At 47.2% G+C, this 26,189-nt stretch overlaps 1 protein-coding gene across 3 annotated transcripts in view; it reads left to right on the forward strand.

Annotated features, from left to right (window-relative positions):
* Positions 1 to 26,189, forward strand: part of ACACA (acetyl-CoA carboxylase alpha) — a 1,281,346-nt gene that overhangs the window by 242,684 nt on the left and 1,012,473 nt on the right. For all 3 annotated transcript variants that reach the window (XM_069614682.1, XM_069614683.1, XM_069614684.1), the window contains one exon: positions 253 to 363. In XM_069614682.1, coding sequence (XP_069470783.1) covers positions 253 to 363 — 111 coding nt within the window. The remainder of the gene's footprint in view (positions 1 to 252; positions 364 to 26,189) is intronic.

The following is a 26,189-nucleotide window of genomic DNA, read 5'->3' on the forward strand; positions in this document are numbered from 1 at the left end:
GACTTGACACGAGGATGAGGCGCTTTGGTGACGGTTGGTTACTATTGGATTCTCCTTGCGTTCCCAGCCATCTCATTTACTAACTAGACTCTCTTCCTCGGGTGCTAGTTTCCATGGCTCCATATTCTTGTTTTCACTCTTCCATTCTTCTCTTTCTGTTGCTTTCTCTGTCTTTCTTTTTCCCCTCCCTCTCACGTCACTTTCTTCCCTGTCGCTCTCGGTCTGCAGTTAACTTGCATTTTGTTTTCTCAGGCTGCTCTGGAAGTGGGCTACCCAGTGATGATCAAAGCATCAGAGGGAGGAGGAGGGAAAGGAATCCGAAAAGTGAACAATCCTGAGGATTTCCCTAGCCTCTTCAGACAGGTATGTTTATGATGGTAATACCAACTCTTGACCGCTTATCATTCCGAGGACACATTAGGCATGGGCCGTAAAATGGCCATAGGTTTAAACATTTAACACAATCAAAACGGTTGCCTTTACTTACAGGTGATCCATTGGATTAAGAAACACTGAAATTGCTTCCAGCTATGACCAGACATAGCATTGCTTCCTCTCATTGGCATCGCTTTACTAGACCACCTGCCCAAAAGTTCAGTGTCAATCAACCATTCTCTTAGTTGGAGATCATTTGTGTATGATTCCCAGGCACTATTAATCAATGCATCTTTTATAGCATGCTTGATACCGGAGATCAGTCACTAAGCGCAGGACCCGGATTCAAACCTGTGTGGCTCTGCGTTGTCTTGCTTCCAAGACAAACGCGTTGCCCCCGAGCTGTCCCCCCAACCCCAGTATCAACTTGATTCACTTAATGATGCCCAGGGTGGATAACACATCTAATCAAGACTCTGCATAACCTGGAAAGGGTTTTGTTCATTCCAGATTGGGTGTATCCGAGTTGCATTAAGCCTCCACTAAGTGACTCAGTGTGCCAAACTAACCATACCTGAAAGGATGCTGAGCAGTTAAGTGATCTAAACTTTGTCTTCTGGGAGGACTCCTTCCATTTCGTGGCACATCAATCGTAACTAAGGCAAACGTAGTATGGCTGAATATCAGTCACTCTCCCCAGCTCATATTTTGTTTACATTTTCTTAATACAATTTGTAACTCTGAAACTAGGAAATAGTTTATGATGCATGAGCATTCCTAGTTGTTTCTTTTGTGCAGGTGTCTTCCACCACTTAGATGTTACACTTCTTTGCTAGAGGTGTGTGGCATCACCCTCCAAACATTTGGAAATGTATGGAGAAGTGTGATCAGAGACCATTTTATTTGGCTAGAGATGCATTTAAAAACAGGATTTCTCTCAAAGCGGCTATTCACCAAAAATGCTGCAAGGGATCACCCTGAAAGTATAGAAAGCACCACCTGCACATATTGTAAAGGAACACACTAAGAAATAACTGTTGGTGTTGAAAGTGGTGATCCCCTGGAGGGGATGTATAGGAAGTAAGACTTCAAAGTCCCCATCTTAATAGAAAACTGCTTCCTTAACTGGTTAACTGCTTCGGAATGTGCATTCAACCTGAGCCAGTGAGCAAGCATGGAGCAAGTGTAGAGAGAGTCGATGTTGAAGAGGAAAATTAACTTTCTTCAACAGCTGACACAGAATGCCTGACTTCTGTGTTGGGAAGTGAAAGATGTTATTTGAAACCATAAGAGGAAGGAGCCAAGTAGCCTGAGGAGCACTACAAGGAACATAAGGGAACCAAGACAAAGAGCAAGCATGGGGTGAGGCAGACACTACAGTTCAGCAGAGTTGGAGGACATCCCACAGGATGATATTGGCTCTCCCACATCAATATCCATATCAGAGGCAATACGCAACTCAAAAGAACCTCACTGTTGGCAAGATGGAACGCACATTGTCCTACTAAGGAATGCTGCACATCTCGACAGCAGACTTTAGGGAAGCAGGAACATACTACTTCAGGGAAGACCACTCAGAAGGTGGATTGTCTTTCCAAGCTTGTTCCAGTATCTTTTGGAAGAGTATGACGCAGAAGAAACTGAATATTGGGCAGGTGCCTGGATGGAAAAGAATCCCTTTTTAAGTTGGCGCCTCACCTGTACTGAGAATAACCTTACAGATAACAAAGAAGAGTTGTTGTACCAGGATGGAATATAACTGGAGGTGGTCAGAAGAGTATGGTCACTATAAGGGATCAAGATAAGACTCTGACACAGTGGCATTTTCATTGTTTATCAAATACTTTTATTATCAAGAGAAAAAGAAGGGCTGGAGAAAATCTTACCTATCCTTGACTCTAAGAGGGGTTTCACTGCCTCAACAAAACCAAGGAACGTCTGTGTCAGGATGTCTAAAGCAAAAATAGTTCTCTTTCCTGTGTCCAAAATCCTAAACTGACCGTCACCCACTAAACTCAATATTACGTGAAATGGGGAATGTCTCTTGGCTGAACACCTGCAGCTTCCTTCCAAAGTTTCAAACATAAAGTGTCTAAGGCGCAGAAAAGAAAAATGAATAAAGCTCCACTAGAGAAAGGACTTTTCTTCCCCTAGAGTCTTTCTGGTTGTTCAAAGTGTCACTTCTCATATATTCCACAATCCCAAAGGGGATGGCTCTTCCCTTGAGTTTTCCCCATTCACACAACACTTTACAGTTCTTTCTCTGGACCGCTGATGCCTTTTTCAGAAAGGGATATGGCTCTTCCCTTTTTGTTCCACAATTCAAAAAAGGGATGTTTCTTCCCCTGTTTTCTCAGCACTGCCTGGGGTCTCTGCCCCATTTCTCCATTCCCTGATTTACTCTCCTGCCAGGGATTTATTTCGCTACTTGGGTGCGAGTCTGAGACTCGCTATATGCCTTGTTTACTCTCCTGCCAGGCCTTTTTGAGTCCTCTCAATATTTAAGTGCAAATCCCAGGTTCATACTCTTGATTAGCATTCACTTGCTTCTGTATCCAGGTAATTATATAATTCATATGTCGGGCCACCAACCCTTCTCCAACTGTGTTAAATGCCCCAACTTCCTTTTGTGGGTTTTTGCTCTTTACTAGCGACTTGCAGCATCCACCCTAAAGCGCCCCGGTATCTCAATCTCCTCCTCTTGGCTGCTTCCTTTGGAGCAACAACCAAACCCTGTCCCTTAAGGAAATCTTGCACAAACTCCGGGAAACACCAAACTTAGCTTTTCAGGTTTTACCCAAAGTTTCACAGACCAGAAAGGAAAGGGTTCTCTAATCAGACCCACTAACCTGGGCTTGGAACGCAAGGGCATGTGAGGGGTCAGAAATGAGCGGAAGACACAAAGTGGTAATATTCTCAACATTAGCCATTTTATTAACAGAAAGGGGTTTAGATAAAGGCCTAACTTTCTCTATCCTAATGTGAAAGTCCCTTCCTATGAAACTAAATCAGGATGACCTTGTGTCCAAACTAAAAACACTGCAAGATAGATGTGCCAAAGTTCAACTCAAACATATTACTTCAACCAAAACAATCCTTGTATCCAAGGAGTGGTTCCCTTCCTTCCCCTGGATTATTTCAGGTAAACTGTTCACAATGTTCTGTGTGAAAACCAGTCTCTTAAAGGCATTACAGATGTCTCTTTTACCTAATACTCTCCTCAGGGTGGCAAAACAAATATTCTTTTCACAAGACTAGGTGGAATATAACCAAGAGGAAGTCGCTCCTAGTTTTTCAGAATAGTAAAACTAAATATCTCTTCCACAACGCTGATTGGAATGAGACAAAGGAAAGTCTTTACTACTTTTCAGTATGGAAAAACAAAATGTCTTTTCCACAATGCTGATTTAAGTAAGGCAAAACACAAGTCTTTTCAAAGCTTCTGGTTGACAAAATATTCAATTGAAACAGTAACTTAATATGATTAGGTCCCTCTTCAACACACCAGTTTAAAGTGAGTTTCCTGGCACACTTTACTTCTAGGAAACTTCTCAATTGAAAAGTCTTGATATCCTGGTTTACTCTCCTGCGAGGATTATCTCCCTTTTGACTCGCATAGATCCTCTGGTGTACTCTCCCGCCAGGTATTTCTTTCTCTTTGGGTATCACACAATTGTACTCCTTCAATGACACAACTTTGTTAACTTAATGTGTTACTTGTGCCAATTTCCCCCATACTGACATCTCATATATAAGGGTTTGTTCAGGCTATGTCTGTCAACCTTTCTTTCAATCCCTCTTGACTCTTGGCAATGTGTGTTCCAGGTTGCCTCCAACTGACATTTCATGTCAGGAGAATTGTACAACTCTTGTCTTTGTTTCTCTCACACTCTCTTTTGGCTCTTGGCAATGTCGTTTTGAAGTTTCTCGCAACTGACCTCTTATGTCAGGCTAATTATACCATATTTGCCCCTGTTGTTCTTTTGTTAAGTCTTTTGGCTAAGCCAATTCTGGCCCCAAGTTTCCCCCAAATTACATCTCCTGTCGGGAGAACTCTACCATGTTCTCCTTTTCCTTTCAGTTCTATTTGGTCGGTATTCAAAATTACTTTCAAATGCTTTTTAGCGTATTAGCTCATCCCGGAGGGCCTTTGCTGCAAGGCTGACTCACTGGTTCACTGTGCGACTTCTGAGATGTGCTTGCGAGGGGCCAGCTTTCCCTTCTGGGCCGAGTCTCATTAGGTCCCTGCGTCCGCTCCCCTGCCCCTCGCCACCAAGGCCTGCACAGCTCTGCAGGACAAGATCTCCCCTCGCAGCCCCGCTGCGCACTGTCAAGCTTTCTCTTTTATGGAGTTCCTCTCATCAGTTCACAAACTCGGCCAACTTGCTTCTGGCAAGCATCTCTCCTTCTCTACACGGCCCTTTGTGGAATTTCCTCTGCCACTGGTCATGCTTCCCGCTGCTCTGCGCAATCTGCAGTTTTCCTTCTCTCTCCTTCTTCGTTCTCTTTTCCACAGGTGATCTGGGGATTTAAATGTCCTGCGAAGTTGACTAGGTTGGTAATAACTAGACTGCACATTTATCACATTTCCTGTACATTAACTCCTTGCTCCGCTTCCACGTAATAGTACTTGATGCTTTCTGGGACTTGGAGTTCAAATAGGTTTCAAATTGATTTTAAGTCACTTTGTTGAGCATTTGTATTTAAAATACAATCACCAAAAACATCAGATGTTTCACAACAATATGCCATGAAAGACTGTTAGGGTTTCCTCTTCCCAGAAAGGGGGAGAATACAGCGTCCCTCCCGTCGGAGCCATCACTTCCCCTCGGTATTCTTCTCCTCCCTCCTGACACCACGTCCAGGGTCAAAATTCAGGTAGCGGCTGACTTTCCCTGCCCATGTGTTAGCTGATTACCACCAGGGAATCAATGATGATTCAGCAGGATTCATCACAGGCAAGTTGTGGGATCATGCTGAGATTGTCAACCTCAAGTGCGTCCCACTTTTCCACACCTCGTGTCTGTTACAGGGCTACAGGTGTATAAAACGCCCTACCTAACTAGTGTAAGGAAGGGAATGGTGACAGGAGCAGTGGTGGTGAATTTGTAGCAGCAGAGAGGCCACAGCGTGCAGTGGAGTGTTGTTTGTGTGCAACATGCTTATAGTTCAGGGGCTCTGTGGAACCGACAGAAGCGTGAAAGACGAGCCGTGCTGGAACGCTGCCCCTTTTTCCATTGTGCAAGGTGCTTGTTCTCCTGGGGCCAGAAGCCGACTCAGGAGTGCTTGAGGGGCAGGAGATGGAGCCCTGAAACAAAGAAGAGAAGGCTGGAAGATCTGCACTGCAGGAACCACGCATCAAACCAACCAGTGAGTTTCTAGATGGAAAGAAACCCGCTATGTGAGTGTTTGATGCTGCACGTAAGTCTACTTTGTTACGGATTGGCCACGTGTAATTTAAAGGCAAGTTGTTGAATGTCTCCGAATAGAATACTTACGAACCAACACACATTAAAGACTTGTTAACTCATGAAAGCCAACTGAATACTTTGTTGCTGAGTGGTCGCAGGCAAATGAAAGCCTGTTATCGATGGTCTCTATACGTTCAGAACAATTTAAAGGTCCTTGAGAATTACAATACTTAACGAATTGAACGAGCATAACCAAGTTACTTATACTTAAAAAACATACACACATTACGGAGGTGCTGAACGGCAGAGAACATTAAAATGATAAAACTGCATCATTTTGAATGCCGCATTGAACAAGGAATTGAATTAAACAAACGTACCTTATGCTCTTTACATGTTAAGGAGGTGCCGCACGGCAGAGAACATTCAAATTATAAAACTGCATCATTTTGAATACTGCATTGAAGGAACACGTTTTCTTATGAAGCAACCAAGAGAAGGAAAGCTTTCTCAATATAATTAAATACATCAGATGATAATTCCTGAAGTGAAAGAAACTTTACATTGCGACTAACTTTCAACTGTTATTTCTACAAAAGCATTGTATATAAATATAAAGAGGCCAATGAATGATGAACTACAAAGTGAATGGCAAGGCCAGCAAATCCAATATGTATTATTTCTCAAAGTGAAGGGAACTTTGGGAAATTAACTTTAAAAAGGGGAACTCAAATGATTTATCAGTTTCAACCAAAACCTTTTTGTGATACAAAGACCAGCAATATACAGAAGGCCCCAGAGTGGCACAGAACATTAAAGAAATTGGGAAGCACCCTCATATGAATACATCAGTGAAATGTATGTCTTGGGGAAGGGAACCCTGATGTTGGAATTGTTTCTTTGGCTTGAGGACGGAGCCTCAGGATATTGGGCATCATTACGAGTTGGGCGGTAAGTGGTAATATTGGCAGTAACTCTGTTACCGCCAACTTTACCACTACGCTAAATTATAACTTGCAGAAATGTTGACGGTAATACCTCTGGCAGAGTTACCTCTGGCGTAATTACCTCCGATGGTAACTCGGCTAAGAATTGGCTGAATCGGAGCCAGAGGTAATTGCGTGGGATGAGTTGGCTCCAAATAACAAAAACCCATTTCCGCCATATTAAAAGTAAAAATAACAGCGGAATTACCTCCAAAAATCAAAGGTAATTCTGCCAAAAACACATCACAATTCCCTCCACCAAAAAGGTGGTGGTAAATGCATACTGGTGTCACAAATCAAGGCCCAGGTGCACCAGATCCACTCAAGTGGAATATAAATGGCCCACACAAAACCCCAACACACATCCAAGCAACATGCAGCCACAAGCAGACATAGATTACGGGCTCCACAATTTGCTACTCTACATTGAGCTACAGCAGCATGCTGGACCATAGCAGTGAATGAGACGGGCGCAACCAAGGTGTAGGAGACGCATGCAGGGGAGGGCACCAATAACACGTGTCGGACCATCCCCATGGTCACTCAGACGAGCAATTATTCACCTTATACAGACTGAACCGTCCAACCATCGCCGGCCTGCTCACCCTGACACAGGCACTCCCCGCTGCTGAAGCTTGTGTCCGTCCTACATTTCTGTGGCACAGGTGCCTTCCAATACACAGTAGGGGCACTGCATAGCATGTCTCAGCCCACATTTTCAAAGGTGCTGGACCAAGTCATGGATGCACGCACACCTGCACATCTCCATGCCCATCACCCAGGCACAGGTGCATGCAGCAAAGGCAAGGATCTACAGCATAGAGCATTTGGCCAACACAGTTGCGGCATTGAACTGTACCCATATGACGTTGGCACCTCCCCAGGCAACTGAACAGGCATACTGCAACCGGAAACAATATCACTCTATGAACGTGCAGATGACCTGTGATGCTGATCTCACCATCAGGCACTGCTGAGTCCGATATCCTGGGGCCACACATGATGCACTGATTCTGCGCAACAGCACCCTGCCTGCGTACATGGAGAGGCACAGAGGACAGCACACCTGGCTCTTGGTAGGTAGCACTCAGACCTGACTTCCAAATGCATTGACATGCACCTGGGACACGTAAGTAGTGAAGTGAATGAACCACAAGTACCATGATGCCACAGCAATGATACGCAGAATAGGCCAGGCATGCTGAATCACCCACCCCATGACATAGACTTGACACGTGATGAATTAGGGCATCCAGCCATGCAAGGCAGCACCATGCAACAAGGTCAACGTACAACCCATGTAAGCATATCCATATACCCTACACGGCGTAGTGCCACACCATAGCTGACCAGTGCATCCCAATCTCACATCATTGACAAACTACACATGACTGCTGACTCCCAAAATACATATGACTGCAAGGTAGCCATGTTGACCATGTCCCAACAACCCTGATGCACACAATGTTCCCTGTGCCCATCCACTGAGACATGCACATAGAGGTATGCACATCAGAACCATGCACTTGTACCCCAGAGGACACACTGCCATGTCTCACACAGTTCATTCAAGTCTTGCAGGTGACGCTGGACACCCGCAGTTGCTATGGATAATGACCCCTGTGCGAAACACAGATACACCGCAGGAGATGGCCTATAATGATGGAAAAAGGAGAGCAAGATCATGCATTAAGGACATTTGGCCTTCTGAAATCCCAGTTCAGGTGCCTACATCACGCAGGTGGTGCACTGATGTGCAGCCCCAAAAAAGTGGGGAAAATCATGGTGGTCTGTGCCATGCTACACAACATGTGCATACACAGGAATGTAGCAATGCTCACATATGGGGACAATAACCCCCCCTAACTGATGAGGAAGAGGCTGGAGGAGTGGACTGGGCACCCCATGCCCTACATGGGGAAGCAAGGGAAGGTCGGATGGTCCGCCAGGAGCTCATTGAAAATTATTTTTGACTCCAGAGACTTGACACCCATACATGCAATGAATGCATCTGTCTAAATTGCATTAAATTAATACTACCAATATGAAGAGGATTCAATTGTGTTTAATACTGGCAACATGGCAACAACATCCCCTACAACAACAACCATCCCCCACCTTCATCCCCAAAAACAACTACCACAGCCCGCTTCCATCCCCAACAACAACTACCACTCGCATTAGCGCTTGCACTTATCCCCCTTGTCTGATGGCCTGGCACCATTTGCGGCACACAGTTGTGAGTGCCTGGGTGAGGTACTCTGTGTTGACCCCCCAGTAGGGTTAGTGGACTGGGAGCTTCCCTCCATGCTCCCACAAAGATGTTCGAGGCTCAGATGTATGGCTCTGGCCATGGTCTAATGTGACGAGCACATTTGTTCAGCCAGCTCCTGGACACTCTGGCTGGTGAGACACAGGCTTGCATTGCATGCCACTGCGCTCCTGCATAGACAGTCGATTGACTGCGACAACCGTCTCGAGTACCCCTGGGTGCAGTCATGCGTGGCCTCCGTATACCCCAAGTTTTCCTGTGCAATGGTGCACATTTCTGCCTGTTGTAAGGAACTCGTGATGGTAACAGTAAAGGCAGACACATGTTTATTACTCTGTAAATGCAGGGTGGAAAAATGCCTAATCTAAATGTAAGATGGGAGCAAGCGTTGACCATCAAATAAAAATAAGGTAGTCCTTGTGGGGTTGTGTCAAAAGAAAAGGGCCTATACTAAAAATAAAAATATTGCCAATTCCTTACTACTAATTACAGAAAGAGCGTGGGATAGGGTTTTTCAATAAAGGAAAAAGTGTCCCCAAATAATAAGTCCGGATGTGATTGCCAGGGGTCTTCCTTCCCCAATTTTTGAGCACGCAACAAGGTGGATCTCCTGAGCACAGCACACACCCGAGCTTTCCCAGCACTAGTCGACAGTTCAGTCTCAGCTATCGGGTTCTTCGATGGTTAAATCTCTTTTCAATAAAAAGTCTTTTGCCTTCGAGGGCCTGATGTTTTCAACAAACAAACACAAGGTTCTGTTCCACATATACTTTGGGTGAAGGCTTCACCCCTAGGTCCCCCTCTTCCGGGCGCAAACCCCTTTCAAGCCGTATTCAACAAACCAAATAAACAGTTCGTTTCTGAATTAACTTCGGGTGATGACTTTCCAGCCCTGGATCTCCCTCTTTTGGGCAGGACCTCTTTCAAACATCAGCCTCCCTCCTTCGGGATCACTACGGCTTTTCTTCCATTCACTAATCACAATGTCTTTTTTAAACCATTCTTCAGGCTTTCCCAAAGTTAGCTTTGGGGTGATGACTTTCCACCCCTGGATCTCCCTCTTTCGGGCTCGGACCCTTTTCAGACGTTAGCCTCCCTACTTTGGGTTCACTATGGCTTTTCTTACTTTCACGCGTCTTAATGTCTTTCCAAACAATTCACTGTGGCCATCCCTTCCCCGGGTTCACTCCTGTCAACACAATGATCATGGTACTTCAGGCTTCGTCCCTTCTTGTTAGCATCACTCTGCCAGATTCACTATTGCCAACTTTTGTATTAAACTGTTCATTCACTAACTTTACCATGTGGGATTCATCTCCTTTTCCTTCACAATCATCTGTCGGTCAAAGACTTTTGACGGTATAGAGGATTTTACAAGACCCCTATATGACCCCTATATGACCACTTTGACCTCTCTTCGCCTCTTCCCAAGGCCTTCTGGTAACAGTAGTCTCTACCATAGGGTAATCGCCCAAGAGTTTCTTGTGTGAGCACCCAGGTGGTGCCGGACCGCCCTGTTGGCAGGCTTTCCCCTACTTTTATCAGTAGTTCTTTTTAAACCTTACAAAGTTCAAATTGGCTGCTTGCTACTTTTCGTTCACCACAGCCCGGTTTCTTATCGACTCTCCCCTCAACTCACCGGCTGTGATGAACTGCTTCTCTTTCTTCTCCCCGGCTTGGTTATCAGCAGAGGAAGGTCTGGTGTACCATTCATATCTGTTGCAATACGTGCTACTCTTTGTTCGCGGTCTTATGTTTCCATCTGTGGAGGTTTCACAGCCCTTGATCGGAAAGGGCAAGGCCACTTCTCTCCAACTCAGTATTTGCCGTCTTTCGCCACCTCTTGAACTGCCGTGCTGAGTTAGCTCTCACGTCGTGCGGTCTGCCTTGCTCGTCCTGTGCTCTCATGCTCCACCTTTTATCCCTGTGGGGAAGGGAAAGGGCTGTCCGGTGTGTGTGATTCTGGGCAATTTTTTGCATGACCCTTGTATTGGGACATGTCAGATAAATGCCACGGGTATTAGTCCGTTGTCTTTATGTTGTGCGAAAGTATTCATGTCGGAAAAGGGGGATGGGGCAGCGCTTTGGAATATCCTACGTGGTAGGATGGGGAAAAGGTGTTGAAAGAAGGGGGATACCGCGTCTCACCTATCGGTGTCCCACTCCTGCCATCCAGGTAATCCTCTCTCACTGGTCCACCCCCAGGAACTGGATCCAATAGCGATGGGCGTGTCCTGGCCACCTGGATGATAGATCCACGGGGACTAGCCAGGGAGACACCGTCGGGTCTCTCACACTGTCTCTGTTCCATCCAGTCCAGACGGTCCCAGATGGCCTGCAGTGTGGGTGCAGGCACTGGCAGTGGTGTTTGCATTTGGACATGTTCCTCATGCTGGCATGATGCAGAGTATCCTTAACGGCAGACATCATGCTGGGATGGTGGTGTGTGCAGTGGTGTGAGGCTGCACAGGGGGGAGGACTCAGGTGAAAAATTCCAGACTGGGGAATGTAGGTGGCTGGATACAGGGCAGGCACCCTCATACTGGTCTACATCCATGCCTGCAGTGGCCTGCTGTGATTGATGGCCGTCATCCTCACACTGCCCCACCTGTGCGTCTGCAGTCAGGCCCGATATGGCAATGTCCTGGCATCTGCTTGGTGGCTCAGATTGCACACTTTGGGTCTGTGTTGACCTCGTGGGCTTGTCTGTCTGGACGGCAGGAGTGTCTGTCGGCGGCCTGGTGGACTGGTTCTTCTTCTTGGGTGGCACACTCTCACTCCCCTAACTGCCTTGGCCTGGCTGCTTGCTGCCATTGGCTGTTGCTGGTGTCGTGGATGGTCCATCCTCCTGGGACATTTCCTGGGTGTCTTGAGTTCCTGTTGGGACAAACTGACATGTGCGTTACCATATTGTTGCTGATGTGCTTTGGAAAACAACTTTCACTGTCACTTGTACAATGTCGTCACTATTTGTTGGGTCTCCTGGGGGGACTGGCATCATGTGTCGGCCACTGGGTACATGGCATACATTGCGTATGGACGGCCAGGTGTGGGTTGGCCTGCTAGATTTGGAGGTACATCAAAGGGATTAGTAGGGCTATGGGCTGTCCTGCACAGTAGGGCGTCTGGACCGTTGGCGGCAGGTATCTGGTGGTGCAGTCAGGTGGGTAGAGTGCATTTGGTTGTGTGTGGGTCAGGTGGGCATGTTGTCAGATGTGTACTCCTCAATGTGTCTGTACATGGGCTATGGTAGCAGAGGGGCTTGTGGCTGCAACGCAACTATCAACTGTTTTGCATCCATTTGCAGGGACAAGTTGCATGGTTGCATGGTGGCTAGGTTGACTGTGCATGAGTGTAATTTCAGGGGCAGGTGGTCTGGTGGTCACTGGTTGCTGTCAATGGGCCTCGAGCCTCACATGGATGGTGATTGCTTTCTGGGGGTCACCTCGCTTGCTTGCATGGCAGTGTAGGCATTTGGGCATGCCTGCAGGGTTGTACAGTCATCGTTGCATGTGTCACTGTGATACTCGCCAGATTCAGCTTGGCTGCTGGCTCCTAGCTTTGCCGTGCTCACACCCTCGAAACCCGACCATGTGCAGTATCCAACTGAGCATATCCTCCCGCAGAGTCAGTAGCAGGGGTTCTACTGTGCCACCTCCAGTGGCAGCGGTCTCCCAACGGTGATTGGAGATGAGGGCCCTGACCCTGGCCTTGAGGTCATTCCACCTGTCCTCTACATCACGTTGGACATGCCCTACTGCCACCACCTTATCCCTTATTTCAGCCTATATGTTGTTCTTTCGCTGTTGGCTGGTCTTCCTTTGCGATGCCCCATTTAGCTCATCAGAGTAGGCAACCACTTTCTCTGCCAACACTGTGAGCTCCTGTTCCCTGAATTTGGGCTTCTGCATATCGGGCACCCTGCCTTTCCCCTTTCCTGTGGACATGTTTGACCTTAGCTGGGTGTCTGGATGGCACTCCTATCTTGAGATATTGGATGGATTGTGTCCTTCAAAATGGCTGCTGTGGAGCTTCCTTTTATAGCGATGATGAATTTACACCCGCCATTTTTTGCTAGAATTTCGTCATACCACAGAGTTTTTACTCTGCTAGGCGGAATTACTGTTACTGTCATTGGTGTGTGCGTGCGCCCGCCCGGTTGTAATTTGGTGGTGAATTTGCTGCGAAGCATGACAGTAACGATAATTCCACCACGGTGGATTTACCGCCTTACCCGTAGTGAGGCCCATTGTGTGTTTCGAACTGTGTGTGGAACCCTGAGTCTTGCTCAACTTTGTCACTTTGAAACTCAAGGCGATCTTCAGGTTTTTTATAAGAACTGCTTTATACTTGGGGAAGGGGGCTGAAAGAACGCTACAAGCTGAACCAAGCCTTGAACTTTATATTGAACACTATTTTGGCGGTTACTGACATCCATACATGTTGTATGACATTAGTTGTGAGGGCAAGTATAGGGCTTGGACACAGACAGATTCCTAAGTTGAATTTATTGACTTTGACTTTCCTTATTTTTGGTTTGGTAGGGTAATTCCGCCATAGTCTAGGGCAAGATGGGCGTTTTTCCATCCTGACGTTTAAGTTAATAAAAGTGTTTGTTTTGAACTTTGAATCTGTTGCCTGTGTCTTACTTCAAGATGCCCTTAATCCTGCTGTTCCCGTTACCTCTACTTTGCTGGGATCATGCCTTGCTTGTAAACGCTTCCAGCGTTTCCTTCTTCTCCGTCTCGCTATCTGGGGCCCCGCAGAGCCCTTTGCTCGGCAGGCCTGCATCGTTTGCGGACTGCACGTTGCACCTCCTTGAGATCACGCCACCACCTTGGACTGCCTTACGCACATGTGAGTCGGCTCACTGCGAGCTCCTGGACTGCTTTTCTCCTTGGTTCTCCATATCCTCTCAACCGAGGACCTCCCGGATTCTCCTGGCTTCTCTGTCCCAGGTTTGACCTTACCGGGCTTCACCTGCTCGGTGATGTCTCTTTAATGCAAGTAACGTAATGGGCATTTGTATAGAGCCTTTCAACATTGGTGTGGTCTCAAGGCTCTGTATGTTGAACGCCCTTGGGAGACTGAAGTCCAAGTATGGGAAATTTGTCAGAGAGTTATAGAATGCGTGTGTGCATTTTAGCCGATGCGTAGCTAGGTAGGGGTGGCCAAGTCCCTGCTAGTCACACATGTTGAGCAGGCAAGTGGGTGGTTGCAGAGAGGTAATCAGGAGAGTATGCAAAAAAGTTACTATGTGTGCAGCTAGACCTAGTTTTATTGTGGGGGATAGGTGCATTGTAATGGCAGTGGTGCTGTGCAGAGTATGCGAAACAGGAGCGACATTATGTCTATATCTAGGCCAAATTTTATTGTGGGGGGATAGTTGCATTCTAATGGCAGAGGCACTGTGCGCAGTACGGGAAGCAGGAGAGACATTGGGCCTCATTACAAGTTTGCCGGGAGCACCAACGAGTTACCAGCAGACTTGCCTAACCGTTACCTGCGCCCGATATCCTGGTGTTACCGGTATATTTTGGGTGCCGGCAACGGCAGTTAGTTCCCATTCCATGAATGGGATGGGAACTACTGAAGCACTGCCACTGTTATTTATGGTGCCGGTGCTTCAGTGATTACTCTGCCGGTAGGGCCTTGAACTCCTGACGGGTCGGGGCTGCCAGTAGTTCACTGCCCCTACCATCAGACTCTGAGTATGCCGGTCCACGAAAAATGCCAGAGCCGGTGGTACTGGCTGTTCTACCAGCATTTTTCCCAGACTGGCTTACTCCTAATGACCCCCATTGTGAACAGCTAGACTGAACTTTATCTTGGGGGGGGGGATAGCTTAATTCTAGTGGCATTGGTGCTGTGCAAAGTATGTGAGGCAGGGGAGCCATTATGTGTACAGCTAGAGCCTGATTTCTATTATGGGGGATAGCTGTATTCTAATGGCAGAGGAGCTGTGCAGGGAATGTGAAGCAGGGGAGACGATATGTGTACAGATAGACTGAATTTTATCATGAGGGATAGCTGCATTCTAATGGCGGTGCTGTGCAGAGTATGTGAAAAAGGAGAGGCATTATGTGTACAGCTAGACCAAACTTTGCTGTGGGGGATAGCTGCATTCCAATGGCAGAGTAGCTATGCAAAGTATGTGAAGCAGTAGAAATATGAGTACAGCTAGACCTCGAGTTTTATCATGGGGGTTAGCTGCATTCTAATGGCAGTGGTGCTGTACACAGTATGTAAACAGCTAGGCCAAACTTTGTTGTGGGGAGAGATGCATTCTGGTGGTCGAGGTGTTGCACAGTGTGTGAGGTGCACTCTAATGGTTGAGGTGTTGTGCACTGTGTCTTTGAGTGGTTCATGTAGTGGTTGTGTACTGATGGGTAGTTTGGAGAGCGTGCGAGAGCGGGACAAACCTATGTTTGAAGCTAAACCTAGTTATTATTGTTTGGGATAGCTGCATTCTAATGGCAGAGGTGTTGTGTACTGTGTCTTAGAAGTAGTGCGCATAGTGGAAGGGTGCTGAGAGGTCGTCTTGGGAGTGTGTGAGAGCTGGAGATACATTATGCACCCTCACAATGCAACTAGATGCAGTACATGAGCCACCCCTGAAATTCATCCGACAGCAATCCACTGGCCATCGCCAAAGTTCACCCCGAAGTGAGCACACTAACTGCCCTCACAGTTCATCCAAGTGCAAATACATTGGCTACCCTCACACTTCAGTCAGATACAACACATTGGCTTACTGTCCTTTGGTGGATTGTTCATTCCATGGTCGTCATAGGATTATGTAGCTAGTTGTTCGGGTGAGGGTAGGGTTAGTCCTGGTGCTGGGGGAAATGGCCATGTCTTGAGGGCCCTCCAGAAGATTAGGTGGTCCTCTATGCGTCGGATGTTAAGCCTCAAAGAGTTCCAGAGAGTGGAGGCTTGGCTGGAGAAAGTGGTTCCTCCACTTCTGGGTGATTTGAAAGGGGGGGGGTCACCAGAAGGAGAGTAGTGTCTGATCGTAGGTTTCTAATGGGGTGATATTAGATGATTTTCTGTTGCAGGTATTTTGGCCCTGTCCTGTGTAATGTTCAGTGAGTGATGCACATTACTTTGAAAGTGACCCGCCCCCCAATTAGGAGCCAGTGGAGGGTACGGAGGGCAGTGGCCGAGGGGGAGCTTTGCTGCTGAGTTCTGCACGCTTTGTAGCGTTTTGAGTTGGTATGCAGGGCGCCCAGATAGAGTTGGCATAGTCTAGTCAGGAGAAGGCAACAGACATGATTGCCGTAACTCTGTGGGATAGGAGAGTTAAGGGAGGATGCACCTGAGCGTGCAGAGGTACAGGTAGCATAATTTTGATAAAGTGTTAATGTGTTGTGATAGTCAGGTCAGTCCATTGTGCAGCCTAGATTTTTGACTGTGATAGAAGTAGCGGAGGTGGGGGTGGCGGGTACAAGGGAGAGAGGCCAGGGGGTGGACTGCAGGAAAAGGGCTATCTTTCTGCAGATCATGATCTCTGTTTATCCAGGATTGAGCAGGAGATGGTGGGGAAGTGGAGACGGATTTAGGGATTTTGAAAATTATTTTTGTCTTCAGTGTAGTTGTAGCAGATAAGATCGTGTGTGCGGATAAGTGCAGGGAGAGGACTCATGAAGAGGTTGAAGAGGAGAGGGGATAGGCAGGTGCCTTGGGGACACTGTTATTGACGGGTCGAGTGGATTGTGATGAATCCAATGGAGTCGTTATGGATTCCCTGGCAGACACCTCCTCCCACGTGACCAGGGGACGGCAGCCGCTATGTGATCCTGACCCGGGGGTTATATGAGGGAGGATCACACGGGAGTAGACAACTCCCAGGGAGATGTTATGACTTCAATGGATGAATCCCAGTATCCCCCCCCCTTTCTCATGAGGAAGACCATGTGACACCCAAAACCTTAATGGCCTATTGTCAGCTAATCGTTCCCCCGTGTAGATGAAGCCAACAAACCTTTTCTCTACACTGCTCTGATTAGGCCCCAACTTTTCACCCAAACACTCACAACTCGCACATAACACCTTTTATTTCTGATGTGCATTCATGTGAAACCCATGAGAAAAACTATCTTTGAGTTAAAAGTTCAAAGATAACCATGGACTCCAACTCCCATAACCACCCAGGTACTGAGACAAGAAGGAGGACAGGGAGGTTTGTGCAAAGTGACAGGAGCTCAAAGTACAACATGCCGACTAATTGTTTTTCCCAAGTCTTCAGTCTGTGGGACATTTAAAGATGGCAACCAAACTGTTGCATCGGGCAGTGCAGGCCGTGGGAGCCGGGCAGGCCATGTGAGCAGTGCTGGAGGAGATGTTACCTTCCATAATGAAGCTCATGAACATGAGGCACACCGACAGAGCTGGTGAAACAGAGACGACTGCACAGGACAGGAGGAGAGACGCAGCGTGCTAACAAGAAGGGCTGTGGAGACACTGGGAGCTGTGCAGGATTTCCTGGTGGTTGGCCAGCTCAACGAGATGCTATTCTCCAGCCCTGGCAGACCAGGCAAGCTGGCGTGTGACCGCTGATCTGCACAGGATGCTGGAGGAACAACCGCACACTCCAAACTGGAACGCTGGTGAAGGGACCTGTGAGAAACCTCAGTGTTCTCTCACCTACTCCCCCAGGATCCTTTTGTCAGGTGGCCAGGGAAGGGCTATCGCTTTTGGGTTGACAAGCAAGAGAGGATCACCTGAGTAGAGGGTCACAGGGGATTGGAAGGAGAACATCCAAGGGCGCAACATGGTATTCCCCCTTTTTCCATTCCACCTCCAAAAACTTTTCCCTCAGCTTTCATGGGGCATTTCCAATCCCATTCCATCCCCCACTGCCCATGCCAACAAATACTGGGACGAAGAAGAGGCAACCGGGAGTAGTGAGATTTCCCATAGGAATAACATGGGGAGAGTAACGAAAACGGGCTGTAGAAAGAACAAGTTGTTCCATTGATAGTCCGGCAGAGTCAGGCATTTACTAATTATCACTCACACCACTTGACTGTTTTTCCATCTATAAAAGGTGTGGTTTTATACAGATGCGAGAGGGAGCTGGGTACGTTGTTTGGATCAGAGAAGCCAAGGAGCAGAGAGCAGCAGGATCACCGGCACAGAGGAGAACTGCATGCCAAGACGCTCACCTGGTGTTTGTGAGGTGCTGCAGCATGGCTAGGGAGCCGTGTCTCCAGGGAGCCGGAGCGAAGCACCCTGCAGGCTGTTATTGGTGGTCAGAACATTGCTTGTTCCTTTGGGATCTGTGTTGGCCACAAGGGTTTCTGAGGGGCAGTCTCGTGAAAGTAAGAGAGAGAGCGAGAGACTCAGGAGCATGTGGCTGACTAAAACGGTGCAGGCGAAAGAAATGCATAAGGCGTCACGGAGCGGAAAAGAGGATAGAAATGAAAGGAAACTAGTAAAGCAATAGAAATTGAAAGAGGAGTGACAAGATTAAGAGAAAGAAAAGCAAAGCATGCAAGGGGTGCGAAGTGAAAGAACTGTAATAAAGAGCGTGCAAGCGACCCAAAATGAAATAGAAGGGTGCAAGCGTCACAGCAAAGTGGAAAGTGTGCAAGTGGGTACAGGAAAGTTGGAAAAGGTTCCAGTGGGCACGGAAAGGTAAAGAGAGTGCAACTGTACACGAGGAAGCTGGAGAAAGTGCCAGGAGGCACAAAAATGAAAAAGAAGGTGCACAGAAGAAGTTAAAGAAGGTGCCAGTGGGCACAAGGAGAGAAAGGTGCAAGTGTGCAGGAGAAGGAAAGAAAGGTGCCAGTGGGCACAAGAAAGAAGTCAAGAAAACATAGGGAAACAAGAAGGGCCCAGAAAGCCCCTGAAGGTAAAGAGTTAAGAGCAGGAAATAAAAGAAGGGGGTTAAAGCTTGGAGTGGTCGCACTTAGGAGGAGCAGAGAACCTGGCGTTAAAAGAACTGTATATAAAAGAAAAGTACATCCTGACATATTGAAACGCAAGAGGGGCCTGGCTTGGGGAAGGGAACGCTGAGCGGCCTGTCAAAGTGAAATCTTGATTATTTATTGCTATTAAAGGAATTGAAGCTTGGGGAAGGGAATCCCAAGGCATTAAGAACATTGACATTGTTTGGACTATGAAGGTCCTATGAACAGTCCCTTTTGAGTGAGCTTGATCATTTGAAGCTGACCCACCTATAACTGGTGACAATACCACTTGAAACCAATCCTGTTTTTTCCTATTTTTGTTGAGGCACTACCCTTTGCTGTTATTAGACTTCCTAACACATTTTTGTCAAGTAGTGAGGGCAAGCATAGGTTTAGATACGGGCAGATTTTTATTTTGGATTTTCAGACTTTGACTGCCCCTAGAAACATCAGTTAAGGGAACCATCCCTGTAGTGATAGAGCCAGTTAGGCATTACACCAACCCAAGAACTTTAGTAAAATAAAGGTTTTGAAACTATTATCTTTGAGCCTGTGCCTCTCTTGATACCATGTCTGTACAAATGCAAACCACAATCAAGTATAGATGTATGAGATGCCGGTGTGGGGGAGAGGTTTGAACAAATATTACCATAGATATACCAAACACCTCACGGTATATACTATTGTGGTATAGCTAAAGAACTGCAAACAAGTAATATCAGTGCACACCAAAATTTCAATTGTCATTCAATTAATTAGAGAGTTTGAGGTGCAGGGGAGGAACTGTAAACCTGGCACAGAATCCCCACAAGATACAGAAAAGAGAAGAAGATTCAAAAGTCGAATCCTCCCGTCCCCTGCACACTTTCTTGATTAATTGTTTAACAATGTGGAAAGTTCTTTGGAAGACATTTTGACTGTTCTGTACAGTATCTGAAATTATGCAGGGGACGGGAGGATTCGACTTTTGAATCTTCTTCACTTTTCTATAGCTAAAGAACTTTAAAACACATAGGACCTGACAGGTGAATACCCCAGGCATCTGAAATTGTATTAAAGAACTGTGAAACGCATAAGAAGTCCTGGCAGGCGAGTACATCAGGTAGTTAAAATTGTATAACGATTCTTGGCAGGGGAGTATACCAGGTTGTCTGCAAAGTTACAAGAACTTCTACAGAACGACTATTGCAGACATTTTTGCTTTTTGCTTGAACAATAACTTTGTGAATCCTACACAACAGAACTGTTAGCTAAAGAGATATTTTTGCCATCCTATTTAAGAATCCAGGGGAAGGGGACCATGCTCTGGATCCAAAGGTCTTTACCTTGGAGAACGTTTTTGTTGGAGTTATTCTTATACTTTTGGTTTTTAACACTTTTTCTAACACAAAGTTAGAGACATTTCCTTGCACCCTTTGTTGTTTGTTTATTGTGTGAGGGTCAGGAGAGGATGTTTTGGACGCAAGGTCGGCTGTTTAAGTCACTAACCTCCTGACACAGACAGATCCTTCATTTTTGGTTTGTAGGTATGGAAGATTCTGTTTAGAATAGGGCAAGAGAGGCGTTTTCCCAACCCATTTTTATTTAATAAAAATGTCTTCAACCAAGAACCCAACAACTTTGTGTCCGGCTTACATTTCTGACCCATCACAGGATGAAGTGAAATGATGGAGCAAGGTGATTTGGTGTCTGATTAGGAGATTCACTTCAGTGCTGTGTTCCTAATGCCAAGGAAGTGTAGCCTGTTAATGAGGATTCTCTGGTTAATGGAGTCAAGGGCCGCTGAGAGGTCAAGTAGTATGAATGCAGCACAGCCATGTGTGTCTGCGGTATTTTTGAGGTTTTCCTATATGGAGACATGGGATGATTCGGTTGCATGAAGGAGTCTGAAACCGGACTGGGCAGGGTCGATGAGGTGGTTTGTTTCCGTGAAAGTACTGAGTTGGGAGTAGGCAGTGGGGTCAGTCAGTTTGGCTAGGAAACGGGTGTTAGGAATAGGTCTGCAGTTTTCTGGTTGGGGGGGGTCAAGAGATGTTTTTATTTTTTAGGAGCTGGTTGAGGTGGGATGTTTTGAAGGCTTCAGGGAAAATGCCTGAGGTGAGGGAGGCATTGAGGATGGATCTAGCGATGCTGCCTGCACAAGTGCATGTGAAGGTTTCTTTGAGGAGGGAGGGGGGTGAGCACAGGCCACTCAGGGATCCAGATGGACGGCTGTCCATTAGTAGTTTGAGGAATTCAGGTCTGGAAATGGAAGAGAAAGAGGAGAAGACTGGAGATGGGGATGGCCTGGTTGCTGGGTTTGTTTGGCGGAGGGGGAATAGGGTGTGGGACTGCTGCCATTTTTGTGTTGATGGTGTATGTTCTTGCTAGCACTGTGTAGAGGGTGTCGGAGGGATTGGGAGACATGTGTCGAGGTGTTAAGTGCGGGGGTGAATTCTGTGATGATCATGTGACGTTCTTTGCTGTTGTTATGGTAGTGTAGATTCTATTCTTGTAAAAGGATTTACTGGCCTTATGGTTTTCAGCTTTATAGATATGGTGTTGATGGGCATAAACTGATTTATTTTGGGGCGTTGAGTTGGTCCGCCATATACTTTCTAGGGAGTGATTCCATGATTTGAAAGATTTGAGGAGGTGGTGAACCACCTGGGAGAGTGATCTTGTCGTGAGGTGTAGGTCTTGAGTTGTTGTATGGAAGTAGGGCATTGGAGAGCCATGTGTTCGAGAGGTCAATGGACGGTGGTCCTCTGGTTTGGAGGTAGGGGAGAGTAGAGAGCATGGAGTCTGCATCAGCACGGTCTGGGATTATTATTACCTTATTGCAGAGTGAGAAGTGGGATGGTGGTTCGTTGTTTGTCCTTCATAGAGGAAGGGTTGGCGACAGAAGAGAGAAGATGTCTGCTTGGTCTCTCCATTTGAGTGGTCGAGGGGGGAGAGCAGAGATGAGGTCCATGGAGCTAAAGATGGCATCAAGGGTATGTCCTGTTGGTGGGTGGCACCTGTTATTTGCTGGGTCCGGTTGAGGGCTTCCAGGTTATCTAAGAGTTATATGTAAGGAACTCATGATGGCAACAGTAAAGACAGACATAAGTGATCACAGTTTAAGGGTGTTTATTGAACTTTATAATGGGTGAGAATAGCGCCTAAACTAAACCTAAAGCTAAGATGGGAGCAAGCTACGGCCATCAAATAATAATAATGAGGCAGTTCTAGTAGCATCTTGTCAAATAAAAAGGGCTTATACTAAAAAAAGAAAGTATTGCCAATCCTTACCACTGAGTTACAAAAATAGTGTGGGATAATATACACCAGAAAAGAAAGAAGTGTTCACAAAATGATAAGTCACTTGCTATGGCTGGGTCTTTATTCCCCATGCTTTTTAGCACGGGACAAGGTGGGACTTTTGAGCACAGCATTCTCCTGGACCTCTCCAGCACGAGGCTCACAATTCCAGTTGAACAATATCAGAACCATCAGGGGTCAAAGAATCTCCTCTGCAAAGTATCTTTCCTTGGAGGGTCTGATGGATTAAACAACAAACAAACAAAAGTTCCTTCAGTATTCTTGTACCTTCGGTGATGGCTCTTCTCCCCTTGGATCTCCTTCTGCCGGGCTCAGATCCTTCTTGCAACTTGGGCCTCAGTCCGCCGGGTTCACCACAGCCTTTCAAATGCATCTTGCAGTTTTCAAGAACCTTAATATCTTTTTAAACAATTTCCCACTGCGGACAACCTTCGACCGGGTTCACTCTTTTGTCTACACAATGTTCACGGGTGTATTACTTTTCACCCCAACTCGCAGGCATCTCTCAACCGGGTTCACGTTTGCCAAATATACACTTCACTTTACTTTCTCACGATGCAGAATTCGCTTCCTATAGCTTTCTCTTGGCAATGGGTCAGAGACTTTCGAGTGTACAAGGGATTTGTCGTGACCCTTGTAGGAACCACTCAAACACCAAACACCGCCCTTTCCTTGGCTCTTCTGGTACTTGCAATTTCAACAAAAAAGGGGCCAGCGAGAGAGTTTCGAATGAGCTCTCCTGCGTCGCCTGACCACTCTGCAGCTGGCCCCTCTTGGGCTTGCGCAAAAGTTCAAATACACACAAGTTCTTAGTTCTCAAGATCTTGCGTTCATCTAATGTTGCCACTTGCATCCTTGGGCTCAACACAGCTTCCTCCGACTCACTGGCTGTGTTGAACCCGTTAGCTTGTCTTGCCTCTGGAGTCAAGGACTGTACCACGGTAGCCAGCACGCCTCCCGTCCTGTGCTATCAATACAGGAGACCACCGTACACCGTTGATATCTGTTCCTACACATGTCAGCTGTAACTCCTGCTCTTATGGTTTCCCACTCGGAGGCTTTGCGGGTGTGAGTTGAAAAGGGCAAGGGCAGTTCCCCCTTCGCCATGCTTTGAGGTCTCGCTGCCGTTCTTCTCCGTTTGAACTGCCGGTCTGGTATAGCTGTATTCTTGTGCGTTCAGCCTTGCTAGTAGTGTGCTCTCGTGCTGCGCCTTTTATCCCTGTGGGGACGGTAAAGCAGGTGTGTGTGATTATTATCAATTGCCTGACTCTGCCTGACCCTTGTTTAGGGACATGTCAGGTAAACGTCTCTGGTGTTAGTCCGTTGTCTGTACCGTGTAAGAAAGTGCTTGTGTCGGAAAAGGGGTGGGGGACAGAGCCTTTAAATGTCCTATAGTGTAGAATGGGGAAAAGGTGTTACAAGGAAGAGGGTACCGCGTCTCAACATTCGGTGTCCCACTTTTATTCCCCCAAGACTCCTCATCCAGGTGATCCTTCCCCATTGGTTCACCCCCAGGAACTGGATCCAATAGTGATGGCTGTGTCCTGGCAACCTGGACGACCAATCTCTGGAGACTAGCAGGTGAGACACCTTCAGGTTTCTCACATGTGTCATAGGGTTTGTCGGGGTTGTCAAATCATACGTTGAGGTGTCCTATAAGGGTGAGGGAAGGGTGGCAGAGCAATAGGGCTGCTAGAGAGTCGCTTATGGCATTAGCGAAGTGTCTGTCTTAGCCTGGTGGCCTGTAAATGAGCAGGAAGCTGTGGGTGAGAGAGGGGTAGATGGAGAATTTAACTAGGAGCAATTCACAGTCTGCACTGCAAACATGTGCCTTGGAGTGTAAGATAGCTAGGTGAGGTTTGTATAGGATGGCGTTTACACCTGCTTGGCTAGCCCTGTTGTGGGGGAAAGCCTTGTGTGTGATGGGTCGGAAGTCATCAGAGAACCAAGTTTCCGTGTTGAACATGAGGTGTGGTATTTCAGAGGTGATGAAGTTAAATATGCTGTGTATGTTTTTGGCAACAGATCTGGCATTGATGAGAACACTGGTGCGTTGAAAAGATGGGAGGGGCTGGTTGGTTCTTTGGGATGCTGCTGTGAGGGGATCAGGGGGTTGGTATGGGGCAGTGGTGGAGCGGACTTCGCAGTGACGGCTTTGTGGGGAAGGGTGGGGTGTATAGGTGGGAGGGGGAGGGACGTTTGCAGAAAGAGAATTTGTGATGTGCTGGGTTTTGGGCGAGAGTCGGGTGTGGTGGTCGGATGAAGTGCTAGAGTGTCTGAGATGATCTCAGTTGTATTCCCAGAAGTGGGTGCGTGTTCTTGGGGTGAGCAAGGTTGTGAAGCGTGTCGTTGACCCAGGTAGTTATAGGGTGCAGTTGGAAAGGGAGGATGGAGTGAGGTTTGGGGAGGTGTTGGGTTGCTCTGTTATCTGGGAAAGTTGATTTTCCTGGGGGGAATAAGTGTTTGAGCATCTGTCTAATAGTGACTTTACTGGGTTTGAGGAGAGGGTGATCAAAGCAATTGTGTGTGTTGCGGGTGTGTGTGCAGATGAAGGGTGTAAGTTGGGAGAGCGATGATGGGATGGTATGAGAGTCACAGGTTCTATGTTTGGAGATATGCTTGGGTGCCTATGGTGTGTGCGAGAGAGTTGGCGGGTCAGCCGGGGATGGGGTGTTGGCAAGTGCTAATCAGGCAACACTTAGGGATGGGAAAGTTGAGGCCGAGAGGGGTCTATAAGGCAGGGGAGTGAGCGAGGGAGGGCAGAGTGGGGGGATAGAAAGTGGTGCAACGGTTGCAGATGATGGGTCTGACGGGTACTGATTCCCCTGAAAGTCGTGTGAGGGTTCTGGGGGGGGTGCGCCGTGGAGTGGGAGTGAGGAGGATGATTGTGTTTCTCTAGAGGGCAGGGCCTGCATAGAGAGAGAGTGAGGGAGATTGCTGGCAGGGGGATGGTGCTAGTCCTTTGGTGCGCAAGAGTGCACCAAAGGACTTAGAATTACAGCTAGATGCAATACATGCTCAATTCAGAATCACTGCTGGATGCAATACAGGCTAAATTCAGAATCACAGTTAGTTTGAATACAGGGCTAACTTTAATAGTTATGGCTGTGAAATGTGTGCACGCAGAACCGAAAGCAAAGTATTACGCTATCTATGGTCACCTGATATGTGGCATGGGTTTATGAACTGAAACGGTAGCTCTGGCTGTGGAAGAGTGATACTTACTTTGTCGTTGCTGGTAGGTTGTGGGGTCTAGAGTTGGCTCTCCTGGTTGAACAGGGGTAAACGGGGGTTGGGAGCTGCCCTTTGCTTCTGGCCCTTACCCAGCTGACCAGGGCAAGGCTGCCGTTGGGTGTCAGTAAAAGAGGACCGATTATGGTCACATGGTATACACCATGGACCTATCGGCAGGGGAGGGCAGGCAGTGGGAAATTACAGTGAGAGGCTCACCCTCGGCTGTGCAACGTGCTGGATGTCGCACAAGTCCTTCTTGACTTTCTATGCAATTGAGCTGTGTCCTCCCCAGCAGAGGATCATTGTCGCTCCTCCCTTTTCATGAGGTATTCGTTATTACTTCATGGCTCACACTACTCACAGTATGGTCTACTTTCCATGGTGGAGGGATCAGTATTGCTCCTCCTGTCGTGGGCCACTACCCCAGCTGGTCCTTGTGGCGCTCATGGAGAACATTTGGACTCAGACACATCTATTCCAAGATGGCGCCTGATTTCTCCTTTGTTATAAACCCTGTTTAACTTACTAGTTGTTTCCAAAATGGCCACCAGCTAGTTGGAGAATTGCTAGTATCTCCTGAAGTACCTATATAAAGGAGCCTCAATCCCAGCTCGTTGCGTCGCTTCGCCTTTGCAAGTTCCCCTGTACTACTTGCTATCCCTGTTACTCTAATCTTTGTTCCCGTTTCTCCTGT

This window comes from Ambystoma mexicanum, chromosome 9, assembly GCF_040938575.1.
Source record: "Ambystoma mexicanum isolate Mex_15411 chromosome 9, UKY_AmexF1_1, whole genome shotgun sequence".
Classification (NCBI taxonomy): Eukaryota; Metazoa; Chordata; class Amphibia; order Caudata; family Ambystomatidae; genus Ambystoma; species Ambystoma mexicanum.